The sequence below is a fragment of the Coregonus clupeaformis genome, chromosome 19 (assembly GCF_020615455.1).
Source record: "Coregonus clupeaformis isolate EN_2021a chromosome 19, ASM2061545v1, whole genome shotgun sequence".
NCBI classification, from domain to species: Eukaryota; Metazoa; Chordata; class Actinopteri; order Salmoniformes; family Salmonidae; genus Coregonus; species Coregonus clupeaformis.
Genome location: NC_059210.1, coordinates 43,580,111 through 43,595,410, shown reverse-complemented (window position 1 = coordinate 43,595,410; position 15,300 = coordinate 43,580,111). Strand labels below are relative to the sequence as shown.

General features: G+C 45.3%; 1 protein-coding gene across 1 annotated transcript in view; it reads right to left on the bottom strand.

Moving 5' to 3' along the window:
* Positions 1–1,029: 1,029 nt before the first annotated feature.
* Positions 1,030–15,300, bottom strand: part of LOC121531949 (semaphorin-3ab-like) — a 48,710-nt gene continuing 34,439 nt past the window's right edge. Inside the window, exons 7-17 of the mRNA XM_041837536.1 lie at positions 10,236–10,378; positions 8,947–9,061; positions 7,142–7,211; positions 5,984–6,128; positions 5,600–5,819; positions 5,360–5,451; positions 5,180–5,221; positions 4,316–4,473; positions 3,294–3,361; positions 3,033–3,178; positions 1,030–2,765 (exon numbers count right to left, since the gene is read on the bottom strand). Coding sequence (XP_041693470.1) covers positions 2,220–2,765; positions 3,033–3,178; positions 3,294–3,361; positions 4,316–4,473; positions 5,180–5,221; positions 5,360–5,451; positions 5,600–5,819; positions 5,984–6,128; positions 7,142–7,211; positions 8,947–9,061; positions 10,236–10,378 — 1,745 coding nt within the window. The 3' untranslated portion in view covers positions 1,030–2,219. The remainder of the gene's footprint in view (positions 2,766–3,032; positions 3,179–3,293; positions 3,362–4,315; positions 4,474–5,179; positions 5,222–5,359; positions 5,452–5,599; positions 5,820–5,983; positions 6,129–7,141; positions 7,212–8,946; positions 9,062–10,235; positions 10,379–15,300) is intronic.

Sequence of the window (15,300 nt, the reverse complement as noted above, 5' to 3'; positions counted from 1 at the left end):
TCTCTTTGAGCATGGTGAAGTCATTAATTACAATTTGGATGGTGCATCAACACACCCAGTCACTACAAAGATACAGGAGTCCTTCCTAACTCGGAAAATGAATAGAGCTAAGCACAGGCAAAATCCTAGAGGAAATCCTGATTCAGTCTGCTTTCCAACAGACATTGGGAGACAAATTCACCTTTCAGTAGGACAATAACCTAAAACACAAGGCCAAATATACACTGAGTGTAAAAAATATTAAGAACACCTGCTCTTTCCATAGACTGACCAGGTGAATCCAGGTGAAAGCTATGATCCCTTATTGATGTCACTTGTTAAACTCACTTCAATCAGTGTAGATGAAGGGGAGGAGACAGGTTAAAAGAGGGTTTTTCAAGCCTTGAGACAATTGAGTCATGGATTGTATTGGTGTGCCATTCAGAGGGTAAATTGGCAAGACAAAAGATTTAAGTGTCTTTCGACGGGGTATGGTAGTAGGTGCTAGGCACACTGGTTTGTGTAAAGATCTGCAACGCTGCTTGGTTTTTCACACTCAACAGTTTCCTGTGTGTATCAAGAATGATTCACCACCCAAAGGACATCCAGCCAACTTGACACAACCGTGGAAAGCATTGGAGTCAACATGGGCCAGCATCCCTGTGGAACGCTTTCGACACCATGTAGAGTCCATGCCCCAACGAATTGAGGCTGTTCTTGACAATGGCTGTCTAGCAATGATCAAAAAACAACTTGACGGAGTTTGAAGAATAAAAAAATTAAAAAATTTGCAAATATTGTACAATCCAGGTGTGCAAAGCTCTTAGAGACCTACCCAGAAAGACTCATAGCTGTAATCGCTGCTAAACGTGATTCTAATATGTATTGACTTAGGGGTGTGAATACTTAGGTAAATTAGATATTTCTATATTTAATTTTCAATAAATTCGCTAATAATTCAAAAAACATGTTTTCACTTTGTCATTCTGGGGTATTGTGTGTAGATGGGTGAAAAAAAAACATATTTAATCAATTTTGAATTAAGGCTGTAACACAACAAAATGTGGAATAAGTCAAGGGGCATGAATACTGAAGGCACTGTATGTGGTGAAAACAAGTTTTGTATGCAAATTGTTTCAATTGATTCAATCAAACAACATGTGACAGAGTCGATGCAGAGACAAGTTTTAGTTAAGCTGGGATGCAGTGGTTGGACTAAACATAAAATAAAGAAAATAAAGTCAACTTCAACTATGTAACAAATACTTATATAGGGCTCTGAGCAAATCAGAAAGATAAACATTAAAATAAAACGTTAAAACATTTGTGTCTTGGAAGAGCTTATCTATACACTTAACACAGTAACTTTCATAACCATGTTGGATACTTTATTAACCTACTGCTTTCGGAAAAACAAAATCACCTTTTGTTAAATACATTTGTTTATGGGGAAACAACATCATGTAACAAGATAACCGCAAACCATTCCCTTTAGTACGAGGATGTATCAAAGCATATTTACATGTCTGATTTAAGTTAGAATAACATCATTAGTTATAAATCCATAGCTACTCTGAAGTATCTTGCAGTACTCATGCGTCCTCTCTGCTTAGGACTCTTCATATCTCATAGAATCCACTCACCATCAAACCGTTGTGCTTTACATGACCTGTATGTAGTTATTGTCCTTGTGATACACATGAGGTCCATCCCTGCTCCATCATTTCATCAAACACTATCATCCCTTGTTCCAAGATAGTGGTTGTTAGGGGAAGCTACCTATTATATCTGGGTGGACAACAACGATGAGACATGACTAACAAACAAAGCTACACTACACTGGAGACAGAGCCATGTTTTCAATAGGTTATTCTGTAGTACATGGAGTCCAGTCCTCATGTTGGCTGACACTGTCCCTACATGGTGCTGGGGCTACAACGGCCAGCTGAGATAATAGAATAGTACTGTATCATCTGGTGTCCTGTAACATCCTTTGCCTCTATGCCGTGTCACTGTAAACATGGGTGCCCATGCAGCCTACACACACAGACCAGGGCTAGATATTGCCTTTATTTCCAGTTGAGATTCTCTGTACAAAGTCAGTGTGGAATGAGTCTTTATCTCTGTAAAGGGAGACGAGGCAGGGGAGGAGGTTCAGAGGGGGTCTGAGGATGAGAACAGGGTACATGGATTGGGGTTTGGGGGTCGGGGGGTGGTCATGGGATTCAGAAGGTGCGAGGTCAGACGCTGCGGGGGGCTCTCTCCAGTTCGTGGGTCCGGCGGTTGCGGCCTTTCTGCCTCTCCTGCAGGTGTTTCCACTTGGCCGCCAGCCCATGGGCGTTCACGTGGGTGTGAGCGTGCACGAGGCCCTGCTGCTGCTGCTGGTGGTGTAGCTGGACCTGTTGGGCTAGGTGTGCTTTCTGCCTCCTCTGCTTCTTCTCCCTCTTCCACACCTGCTCACAGAACTCATCCACACTGTTCAGGGTCGGGTGGTTCACTAACGACAGGAAGTCACGGTACCATAGCTTCTGATTGGGCGATTCCCGGGCTGGGGGTGTGTCCCAGGCAGTGGTGTGTGTGGCAGCGGTGTGTGTGGCGGTTTCGTCATCACGGTGAATGAGATCGTCGAGGCGTTCAGTGTCGATGACTTCCAGGCTAACCTTTAGGAGAGTCTGCATGAAGCCATGTTCTACAGCCTGGCACACATACGTCCCAGAATCCTTCTTGTTCAATGTGCGGATCAGCAGGCCCTGCTCCGTACGGACAAAACGATCCTCTGCTTTGATCTGCACAGAGAGGAATAATAGAACAACGTTTGCTTCACTTGACATAATTTTCTCTTACATACTAAGATAAACAACACAACATTTGAGATCCATGTTTTCAATATTCTTTGTAGATCTGCAGCTCAGACTAACGTCACAGTACCTAGTATCTGTAGTACAGTATGCAGTCATTTATATAATGCACTGATCAGTGTACCAGTAATTTGATGGACATCATGATTGAAATGATGTGTTATGTGTGAGGACTAATGTAAGGTGGTTTCATACGTCTTGTCTACTGTCGTCGTTGACTCGTTGGTACTGCCAGTAGGTGAGTGCTCTCTGGGACTTGGGGCTACACTCCAGGAATGTACTGCTGTTCTCCACTCCATACATTATCTTATCCAGCACCGTGGGCTGCCCATTCAGGTTATCTACAGGGACACACACACACAGATCATACTGTGAACACAATGTGAACTCGGCACCATTATAATGTGAAGGGAAGAGAGGAATCTTCCATGAGGAGGTTTCTTTGTGAATACATACCATGATGCTGCAGGTCTGAACACTGGGTTAAAGGGTCTCCATTCCTGATGTCCTGTCTCCTTGTCCTTCTGCAAAAGCACACGTCAACAGTCAGTTTGTGAGTATGCACGTGCATGTGTGTGGTTTTGGATGTGCTGTACTGGTGGTTGTGAGCCAGCCAGGAAGATAAGCTAACACCAGTGAGCTTCATACCACTGTAGACCGGCTTAGTTCTAATTACAGGGTGGCTGAGGCTGAGGAATCCTATCAATCACTCACTCATAGCTCTTTTACACAGCCTGACTAACACAGTACTCTCAGCCAAGGATACAGAGGGGTGGATTCCAAACACACACATGTATTGTAAACAATGACTGAATAAACAATGGAATATCCAGAGTGAGAAACAGAACAGAGATTTATTCATTACAAAGAACAAGTCTCTTCTCTCACATATCTTCCCTTCCCCACAGGGCTGTTCTCTCTGAGAGTATGAGAGTATTCAGAGTCTAAAATATGTAGAAATATAAAGCTCAAATCAACAACCCAATGGAGACTTTATGAGTAGGTGGGAGGCTACAGTGCATGCACACAAACACACACACACACACACACACACACACACACACACACACACACACACACACACACACACACACACACACACCAGAAACAGCTAGAACCTCTAACACTTTATTTCACACTGTATTCACCCAGACAGTCTGCCTGCAGATATGACTGACATTAGTTCTCATTGCCAGTAAACACAGTTCAGGTTATGTTTCTGTGTCTCAGGGAGAAATGTGACCTGGCTACCTTCAGGGCTTTCTGGCTCTAACAGAAAGCCTGCTCTATTCATCATCAGACACATCTCTACAGAAACACAGCCAGCCAACATATGTCCTCAATCTGTGGATATGAGCAACCCCTCTGATCTGTACTCAATATTTACAGTCTTTGAATGGGAAAAATTGTGCTTGAATGTTCACTATGCTATGAGTGTGTGTGTCCGTGTGTGTGTATGTGTGTGTGTGTGTGTGTACCTCTTGGCCATGGGAAAGTATCGTGAGCACTCGGTCCCATCCCAGGCACAGTAAGGGTCTCTAGCTAGACAGCACTCAGCACACGCCTTCCCATACACCTCACAGCGATGCAAAGGCATCTGGGAAACGCCCAGCTCTGAGCCTAGGTACAACTGTTGCTGTGGAAACAGAAGAGGAAACATTCTAAATACCTGATACCATATTTATGCATTATGCAAATGTAAAATTATTTAGAAAAGTACTCAGAGCCTGAAAGAAGAAAGGGCACATCATATTATTACGGGTGAAGGCTTCTGCAGCACAGTATTTATACCATTGTCTTCCTTCCCAAGTATTATCACAAGGGACCCGTTGGTTGACATCCTAACAACAGACATCCGTCTTAGACAGTCAGCATTGTTTTGACATCTTCTAACAAGTGTTTATTTTGTCCTTATACAGTCCTCAGGCTAGGTGTCACCCATGATGTTGACAGGTCACATCAAGTCTGTACTAAGAATACAATTGAATTCTATAAATAGCATAGATACCATTCAGTTCTTCTATAGTAGTGTCCCTCTCTTCTGCAGCTCAGTGTGTACAGCAAGTGGGGGTGTTAAACATTACTTTGTGCTGATGAATGCGGACTACTAGCGGGACACACTCACCTAGAAACACAATTACTTCATTACATATGAATGTAGCTGACTCTGCATGTCAGAAATATTATGTATCTCTGTTTAGAGGGTGGATCTGCATGACATAGGCTGTGTTAGGTGTCTGTAGCTTCACTAAGGCCATGGTTCTATAATTTAGGACTGCCTAGTACACCCATTCCTTTTCTGTCCTCTTCCTGTCATGAGGAATATGATCAGCATTAGTTACCTGCTTTGTAGAGAGTTCCATCGCTGTAATAGCAGTTGGCTCCTAGGACAAAATACATGAGAAATGTCCCAAATGTTACAAACCCATATTGTGATAAAGTAATAATTGTGATGTTGCTTTAGCTGTATGACTATAATGTAAACATGATCTGATAGCAGTGATCTGATAGGCGTGATCTACCCTGAACACAGTCATCTCCTCTAGTAGAACCTCCTCCAGGTCATGCCAGGACCCTCTGGGGATGGACACCACCTTTAGCACTGTACCCATATCTACAACACATAAACAACATACACACATGACTTAGTGTGTGTGTGTATGTGTGTGTGTGTGCACATGCGTGTGTGTGCATGTGTGTGCGTGTGTGTGTGTGTGTGTGTGTGTGTGTGTGTGTGTGTGTGTGTTTGTGTGTGTGTGTACCTGTGCCTATGAACATGACGTCATACTGTCCGTCCTCAGCCTCCACTTTGTCCACCACTATCTGTGTGAACTGGTAGTCCGTGTCCGTCTTGACTATGATTGGTCGGTTGTTGATGGGATACACAGGGTTAAACATCGCTGGGTGTCCTCTCGCAAATGTTATGACATCATCAGGCAAGTCCTTTGTCGAATCAAATCCTCCGAATGTCTTGCTGGGGCACTGTGGATTCAAATACATCCATTACTATGTGGATCCGTACCTTCATGTCCAATTTCTTCCACTAGTTTGCAATACAAAACTTTCTAAAGGTGGTGTGAATGCCTTATTTATAGCCCCTTTAAGTAAAGTGTGTCCCTCCCCTCCCCCACCCAAAGACCCCTCACCGTGCCGGGTCGTGGGTATGGTACCCGTCCCGGGAAGGGAACCCACTGATAGTTAGGGCCGTCCCTGTGGGCATAGGGACCTAAAAACACCCTTCTGATGTCTGCCATGCTGTACAGACACACTGCTGAACCCTTGAAGATGTTACTGCGGGAGAGAGAGAGAGAGAGAGAGGGCTCTGTTCACAAACACAAACAGACCCCACACAGCCCCAGGACAACAACAACAACAACACAACTAGACCCAACCAAATCATGAGAAAACCAAAAGAGAATTACTTGACACATTGGAAAGAACAAACAAAAAAACAGAGCAAACTAGAATGCTATTTGGCCCTAAACAGAGAGTACACAGTGGCAGAATACTTGACCACTGTGACTGACCCAAACTTAAGGAAAGCTTTGACTATGTACAGACTCAGTGAGCATAGCCTTGCTATTGAGAAAGGCCGCCGTAGGCAGACCTGGCTCTCAAGAGAAGACAGGCTATGTGCACACTGCCCACAAAATGAGGTGGAAACTGAGCTGCACTTCCTAACCTCCTGCCAAATGTATGACCATATTAGAGACACATATTTCCCTCAGATTACAGCGATCCACAAAGAATTCGAAAACAAACCCAATTTTGATAAACTCCCTTATCTACTGGGTGAAAAACCACAGTGTGCCATCACAGCTGCAAGATTTGTGACCTGTTGCCACAAGAAAAGGGCAACCAGTGAAGAACAAACACCATTGTAAATACAACCCATATTTATGTTTATTTATTTTCCCATTTGTACTTTAACTATTTGCACATTGTTACAACACTGTATATATACATAATATGACATTTGAAATGTCTTTATTCTTTTGAAACTTCTGAGTGTAATGTTTACTGTTAATATTTATTGTTTATTTCACTTTTGTTTACTATCTACTTCACTTGCTTTGGCAATGTTAACACACGTTTCCCATGCCAATAAAGCCCTTAAATTGAATTGAAATTGAATTGAGAGAGAGAGAGAGAGAGAGAGAGAGAGAGAGAGAGAGAGAGAGAGAGAGAGAGAGAGAGAGAGAGAGAGAGAGAGAGAGAGAGAGAGAGAGAGAGAGAAGGAAAGAAATAGGTTAATCATACTTCTCCAATGGGAGTGTAGACAGGTGGCTGACAGAAGTAAGTACCTGGATGTAGTGAACACTGCATAGATGGTGGGGTTCTTAGGATCCTTAGCGCTCATCAGAAACACATCCTCTGAGAACAAAAACAACCAAAAGAAGAGTTAGCGTCGGGAAGAAACATAATACAGTAGACTGGAATACAGTATCAGTCAAAAGTTTGGACACACCTACTCATTCAAGGGTTTTTCTTTATTTTTACTATTCTCTACATTGTAGAATAATAGTGAAGACATCAAAACTATGCATATAATTTTTTTTTGTGTTTTTTTTTTTTCACCTTTATTTAACCAGGTAAGCCAGTTGAGAACAAGTTCTCATTTACAACTGCGACCTGGCCAAGATAAAGCAAAGCAGTGCGATAAAAACAACAACACAGAGTTACATATGGGGTAAAACAAAACATAAAGTAAAAAATGCAACAGAAAATATATATACAGTGTATTCAAATGTAGCAAGTTATGGAGGTAAGGCAATAAATAGGCCATAGTGCAAAATAATTACAATTATTATTAACACAGGAATGATAGATGTGCAAGCGATGATGTGCAAATAGAGATACTGGGGTGCAAATTAGCTAAATAAATAACAATATGGGGATGAGGTAGTTGGGTGGGCTAATTTCAGATGGGCTGTGTACAGGTGCAGTGATCGGTAAGGTGCTCTGACAACTGATGCTTAACGTTTGTGAGGGAGATAAGAGTCTCCAGCTTCAGAGATTTTTGCAATTCGTTCCAGTCATTGGCAGCAGAGAACTGGAAGGAATGGCGGCCAAAGGAGGTGTTAGCTTTGGGGATGACCAGTGAGATATACCTGCTGGAGCGCATACTACGGGTGGGTGTTGCTATGGTGACCAATGAGCTAAGATAAGGCAGGGATTTGCCTAGCAGTGATTTATAGATGGCCTGGAGCCAGTGGGTTTGGCGACGAATATGTAGTGAGGACAAGCCAACAAGAGCGTACAGGTCACAATGGTGGGTAGTATATGGGGCTTTGGTGACAAACCGGATGGCACTGTGATAGACTGCATCCAATTTGCTGAGTAGAGTGTTGGAGGCTATTTTGTAAATGACATCGCCGAAGTCAAGGATCGGTAGAATAGTCAGTTTTACGAGGGCATGTTTGGCAGCATGAGTGAAGGAGGCTTTGTTGCGAAATAGGAAGCCGATTCTAGATTTAACTTTGGATTGGAGATGCTTAATGTGAGTCTGGAAGGAGAGTTTACAGTCTAACCAGACACCTAGGTATTTGTAGTTGTCCACATACTCTAGGTCAGACCCGTCGAGAGTAGTGATTCTAGTCGGGTGGGCGGGTGCCAGCAGCGTTCGATTGAAGAGCATGCATTTAGTTTTACTAGTGTTTAAGAGCAGTTGGAGGCTACTGAAGGAGTGTTGTATGGCATTGAAGCTCGTTTGGAGGTTTGTTAACACAGTGTCCAATGAAGGGCCAGATGTTTACAAAATGGTGTCGTCTGCGTAGAGGTGGATCTGAGAGTCACCAGCAGTAAGAGCGACATCATTGATATACACAGAGAAAAGAGTCGGCCCAAGAATGGGATATACCTGCTGGAGCGCATACTACGGGTGGGTTTGGCGACGAATATGTAGTGAGGGCCAGCCAACGAGAGCGTACAGGTCACAATGGTAGGTAGTATATGGGGCTTGGTGACAAAACGGATGGCACTGTGATAGACTACATCCAATACATGTGATATTTGTTTGCCCAAAACACACCCACACACACTACTGCCCCCTTTTCCAGCCACACAGACACACATAACATGCAACACAAACGCTGATGTAAACACTCACGTAGTTCGTCAAAGTGTGTGTCTATGCCATTGAGTCCAGGTACAGAACACACCAGTCTGGCCTTCAAGAAGGTAGTCCACTTATTCACCAAACTCCTGTGGCCTCCAAAGTCATTCTGATATAGGAAACACAGAATGAACCTCTCAAACATTTACTGTATCCCCCTACAAAATAATACTACAATACAGTAACTTCATTTTATTATATTAACTATGATTGACACCTGAAAAGACAACAATGGCTTAATGCAGCTGTCTTACAGATTCTCATAATACTTTATCAAAACATAAATTAACTTGAGTCTGCATGTGCGTGTTTGTTTTTCTGCACACATCGACAGAATACAGGCTCCCAGTGTGAGATAGAGAGAATAAACACATCCAGATCCACAGTGATTTATGACGGTCTATTAGACTGACGCCCCAAATATGCTGAGCCTAAATTTATATGGCATTCTGTATAATGAATGGATTGTGTTGAGTAGAGAAGAGCAGAGCAGATACCTCACATAGAGAGATCAGGCTGGGAGGGTGTGTGTGTGCGTTTGTGTGTCTATGTGCATAATGTGTGTGTGTGTGTGTGTGTGTGTGTGTGTGTGTGTGTGTGTGTGTGTGTGTGTTGGGCAGGCTAAAGGGTGACAGAGGAGACACCAGTCTCTGCCAATACCAGCCATCATCCTACACTCTTAGAAAAAAAGGTGCTATCTAGAACCTTAAAGGGTTATTCGACTGTCCCCATAGGCGAAACCTTTGAATAACCATTTTTGGTTTCAGGTAGAACCCTTTTGGTTCCAGGTAGAACCCTTTTGGGTTCCATGTAGAACCCTCTGTAGAAAGGGTTCTACATGGAACCCAAAAGGGTTCTACCTGTAACCAAAAGGGTTCTACCTGGAACCAAAAGGGTTGTACCTGAAACCAAAAAGGGTTGTACCTTGAAACAAAAAGGGTTCTCCTACGGGAACAGCCGAAGAACCCTTTTGGAACCTTTTTTTCTAAGAGTGTAACAGTACCACCACTGTTATTTACTCTCTCTCTCTTTCGCTCTGGCTCCAGTGTCATTTTTAAACCACTTCTCTCTCTCAGGTTTCCCTCAGTAAGAGAGACACACCAAACACAACAAACCTAAATATAACCTGAGAGGAGAGAGATAACTGGTTATGAAAGAAACCATTATGGAAAACACCATCACTCATCAACTCTGTTAGAGATCCAGGGAGCTGTTTTAGTCTGAGGTGTCTGAGTGTGTGTTTGTTCTGAATGTTTGTGTTTGTGTTCTGAATGTGTGTGTACCTTGCAGAGCTGTCCGATGCGTGCATGTGTAGCCTTCCCTGTTTGTTCCCCATCCATAGCATTCTCTCTGAAGAACAGGTAGATCTTGTCGTCCTCAGGGTTGTCACTCTCTGGGATCAGATGGACACTCATAAACCTGGGGTCTACACAAAAATATATATTATTTAAGAAATTATGAAATGGGAATCAACATAATGGGCAAATTGCAACCATCGAAAACCACCAGATTATAATCAGCTGATCTCTTGTTATTAATCCATCAATACAGTACATGCTAAAATCACCCGCACAGCTGATCTCAATTGCAAGCAAAATTTGGCAGCAATTTACCATTCCCTAAGGTTATCTTTTAGTCTGATTGCAGCCAACATTTTTCAAGACCATTCCGCCCTCCGGTTGGTATTATCATCGGAACAACTTAGTCCTACTTTATGAACAGACTAAGGGCGATCATTCTGTACAACTGAAATAAAGTATTTCCTCATTTACCTCGGAAGATCTATTGTGGCAATTTACCCGACATGTTGTATGAATGGAAAACTACTGTTGATAGTGTAGCCTATTCTAATTATTTTCTTCGTTTTCAATTCCAAAGGTGAATTTGTCTCCAAGTGTCTGTTGGAAAGCAGACTGAACCAGGTTTTCCTCTAGGATTTTGCCTGTGCTTAGCACTATTCCTTTTATCCTAAAACACTCCTTAATCCTTGCTGATGACAAGCATACCCATAACATGATGCAGCCACCACCATGCTTGAAAATATGAAGAGTGGTACTCAGTAATATGTTGTGTTGGACTTGCCCCAAACATAGTGCTTTGTTTTCAGGACGTAAAGTTAATTTATTTGCCATGGATTTTGCATTTTTACTTTAGTGCCTTATTGCAAACAGGATGCATGTTTTGGAATATTTTTATTCTGTACAGGCTTCCTTCTTTTCACTCTGTCATTTAGGTTAGTATTGTGGAGTAACTACAATGTTGTTGATCCATCCTCAGTTTTCGCCTATCACAGCCATTAAACTCTGTTACTGTTTCCAGTCATCATTGGCCTCATGGTGAAATCATTGAGCGGTTTCCTTCCTTGCTGGCAACTGAGTTAGGAAGGATGCCTGTGTCGTTGTAGTGACTGGGTGTATTGATACACCATCCAAAGTGTAATTAATAGCTTCACCATGCTCAAAGGGATATTCATTTTTTACCTTTTTTTTTTTTTTACCAATCTACCAATAGGTGCCCTTCTTTGAGAGGCATTGGAAAACCTTTCTGGTCTTTGAGGTTGAATCTGTGTTTGAAATTCACTGCTCGACTGAGGGACCTTACAGATAATTGTATGTGTGGGGTACAGAGATGAGATAGTCATTCAAAAATCATGTTTAACACTATTATTGCACACAGAGTGAGTCCATGCAACTTATTATGTGACTTGTTAAGCAAATCTTTACTCCTGAACTTATTTAGGCTTGCCATAACAAAGGGGTTGAATACTTATTGACTCAAGACATTTCAGATTTTCATTTTAAATGAATTTGTAGAAATGTCTAAAAACATAATTCCACTTTGACATGATGGTGTATTGTGTGTAGGCCAGTGACACAAAATCTCAATTTAATCAATTTTAAATTCCGGCTGTACTACAACAATATTTTGAAAAAGTCAAGGTGTATGAATACTTTCTGGAGGCACTGTATGTTATCAACTTTAAAAGAAAAGTGTCTGAGATGATCATTTCTTATCAAGATCGGCAGTAAAATATCCCTGGACAGTCCATATTTTATATGTGTAAGTAAATCAAGTAAATCGTGATTGAGTTATAATCTATATTTGTTTATGAAATGAAAATGTAGTCTAGAAAGTTATTTCAAATGGCATATATTATATTATGTTGCCACCTAAGATTAAATGTTTGATTGAAATATAGGCTTACTACTTCTACATTCTTATACTCTAATAAGTATTTGACATTCATCAGCCTTACGGATTCCAATGCCCCTGATAGGTCGATATTTCATTGGGGGTAAAGAATCTAGACCAGCTGTCTGCATACAGTCATTGGCATAATCACTTGACATGGTAACGACGAGAGATCAACTAATCTGTGTCACGGTTCAGACAGACGACAAGAGGACCACAATTGCGTCACACCAGAAAGTTTATTTAAACTTAAGGGGAAAGGGATGTAGGGAGTGAGTGAAGGCTCCAGGGGTTATCCCGTCCGATGTGCTGGGTCTGTGCCTCCCCCCAGTGGCAGCGATGCGTCCGATGACGCCGGTGGTTGGTGGTCCAGAAGTCCTGGGGGGGGGAGGAAACACAGACACAACGGGGCGGAATGAAACCAGGCAGCAGTACAGTTCAAGGGAAATCCAAAAACGTAGTAGCAAGGCAGAAGGCTGGTCAGAGTTACCGGGATTGAAGAGTAGTCAGGAGTCGTAATGGCAGAAGCAGGTCTGGATCTCCTGAGGCAGAAGAGTATCCAAAAACCAGGCAGGTCCGGGGTCACAAAACCAGGGTGAGCCAGAAGCGCGAGCAAACAGGTTCCGGGTGTGAGCTTTGCAGACGATCTGACACCGGAGAGCTGAAAGACAGGGCCTTAAATACTGGGAGAGGTTAGTGGGTAATGCAGCGCAGCTGGCAGAGTAATTAGAGCCGAGCAGAGCAGGGACAGGTGGAGCTAGTTAGGCTGAGTAGAGAGAGGGAGGTGAGCAGAGTGGAAGATAGTGGAAACCAATTAAGGTGGTAACCCGGTGGAGTGAGAGGGCTCATGACAGAACCCCCCAAGGGACGGCCCCAGAAGTCCCAAGAGCAACACCACGCCGGGCGGGAGGAGGGGAGCCGGAGGAGGGCTAGAACTCCTCCGAACGGTCCGAGTGAACGTCCTCATCCTCGGAGGAAGCCGGAGGGCCGTGGTCGGGAGATGGGACAGGTCCCGAGACAGGGTCAGGCACAGGACAGGAAGCCGAGCGGGCCGGACGGTTAAGGGACCCTCTGGGGCGGCCCCTCACGGATTGCAGGTTGATCAGGATGCCGTTGGTGGAAAGCGGTGATGAGAGTCCTATCCACAATCCGACTAGCTGGCACCCAGGTCCTTTCCTCAGGTCCATAGCCCTCCCAGTCAATGAGGTACTGAGACCCCTACCCCTCCGTCTGGACCGAAGCAGGCGGCGGACGGTGTAAACCAGACCACCTTCGACGAGCCGTGGAGGAGGAGGACAAGGCGCAGCAGGGACCAGCGGACTCCTGGGCACAGGCAGGGGCTGCAGCAATCCGGCTGGGGGCTGGCAGGACGACTTGTGTTGGTTGCAGATGGGGCAGGCTTGGACGAATTCCCGTACATCCTTCCTCAGAGAGGGCCACCAGAACCTCTGGGCGAGCAGGTTGTAAGTGCGGGTGGAGCCAGGGTGACAAGCTAGGCGGGAGTCATGTCCCCACTGAACGACCTGGGACCTCAGGTCTTCGGGGGACAAAAAGGCGGTCAGCTGGGCAAGTGCTGGGACCTGGCTGGTTACGGAGAGCCTCCAGCACCTGTTCCTCAATAGCCCAGGTCAGAGCTGCAACGATGCAGGGACTTGGCAGAATCGACACAGGGTCCTTGGAGGGTCAGGAGCGGAGTTAGTAGGTACTGGCCGAGGGGGTAGTGCGGCGGCAAGCAGGCAGGTTCGGTGGCAGTCCTCTCCCCACTCCCTGATCACCCCGGTCACCCAGTCGAGCTGAGGGTTGTGCCGGCGGAGCCATGGGTAACCCAGGATGAGGGGTTGGCCTGGAGAGGGGAGCAGGTGAAACTGGATAGTTTCTTGATGGTTTCCGGACAGACCCATCGAGACCGGGGCCGTGACATGAGTGACCGATCCGAGTAAGTGTCCGTCCAGTGCCCGGGCAGGAATAGGAGGTGTCAAACGGAGGTTCTCCAGTCCCAGTTGGCGTGCCAGCTTGATGTCCATTATGTTGGCTTCGGCGCCAGAATCCACCAGAGCAGCCAGGGTGTGAGTTGAGTCAGAGAGGCGGAGGTGAACTTGCAGCAGGGGTTTGCGGTCGGAGGACTGGATGGTCATTGAACTCAACCGGACTCCCCCTATGCCCGGTGAGCTTCGGCCCTTTAAAGGGCAGGTTACCACACGATGTCCATCACCTCCACAATAGAGGCAGAGGTTTGAGGTGGAAGCGTCGCTGGCGCTCTGCAGGAGTGAGAGAGGCTCGCCCAATCTCCATAGGCTCAGACTGATCAAGCTGACCTGGGTGAGTGGCAGTAGATGACAGGAGCCCAGTCGGATCTCTCCGAATGCCGGTAGTAGGTGGACCTTGGCGCCCTCTCACGACGACGGGTCTGTATCCCTCTGTCGATCCTGACAGTCAGTGCGATGGCTTCATCAAGAGTGGAAGGCAGTTCATGGGAGACCAACTCGGCCTTGATATAGTCAGCCAAACTATGGAAGAACGCGTCCACCAACGATGGTGTGTTCCAAGAACTTCGCCTAGCCAGGGTTCGGAAGTCGATGGAATGGTCTGCGACTGTACGTCTGCCTTGTCGAATACTGAACAGTTCACGAGACGCCTCTGCGGTTGGTGAATCCAGGTCAAACACCTTCAGCATCTCCTCAGCAAACAGGTCGAAGGTTGCACATGCGGGGGTTTGACGTTCGAACTCTGCTGTTCCCCAGAGTCGAGCTCGGCCCGTCAGGTGAGTGATGGCATACCCAACTCTAGCCCCTCCGTGGCGAAGGTCCTTGGCTGCAAGGAGAACTGAAGTCGGCAGCTAGTCAGGAATGGCCGGACCTGGGTTGAATCGCCGTTGAACCGCTCGGGGTTTCCAATCTTGGGTTCCCGGAGCAGCGGCTGCAATGACCGGGGCAGGTAACTCGGGGGCAGGGCTGGTGGGCAGACTGGCTGGGGTCAGGTTGGTGAGGAGTTGAATGATCATGGCGAGTTGTTGTTGCTGCTGGGGACTGCTGCTGGTGCTGCTGGAACTGCTGATGCTGTTGGTGGCCGACCTGAAGCAGAGAGGAGATGACGCCGCTCATGCGGCCTAGCTCTCTCTCAGTGTGTTCCAGGCGTAGCATGGCGGTGGGTTGCTCA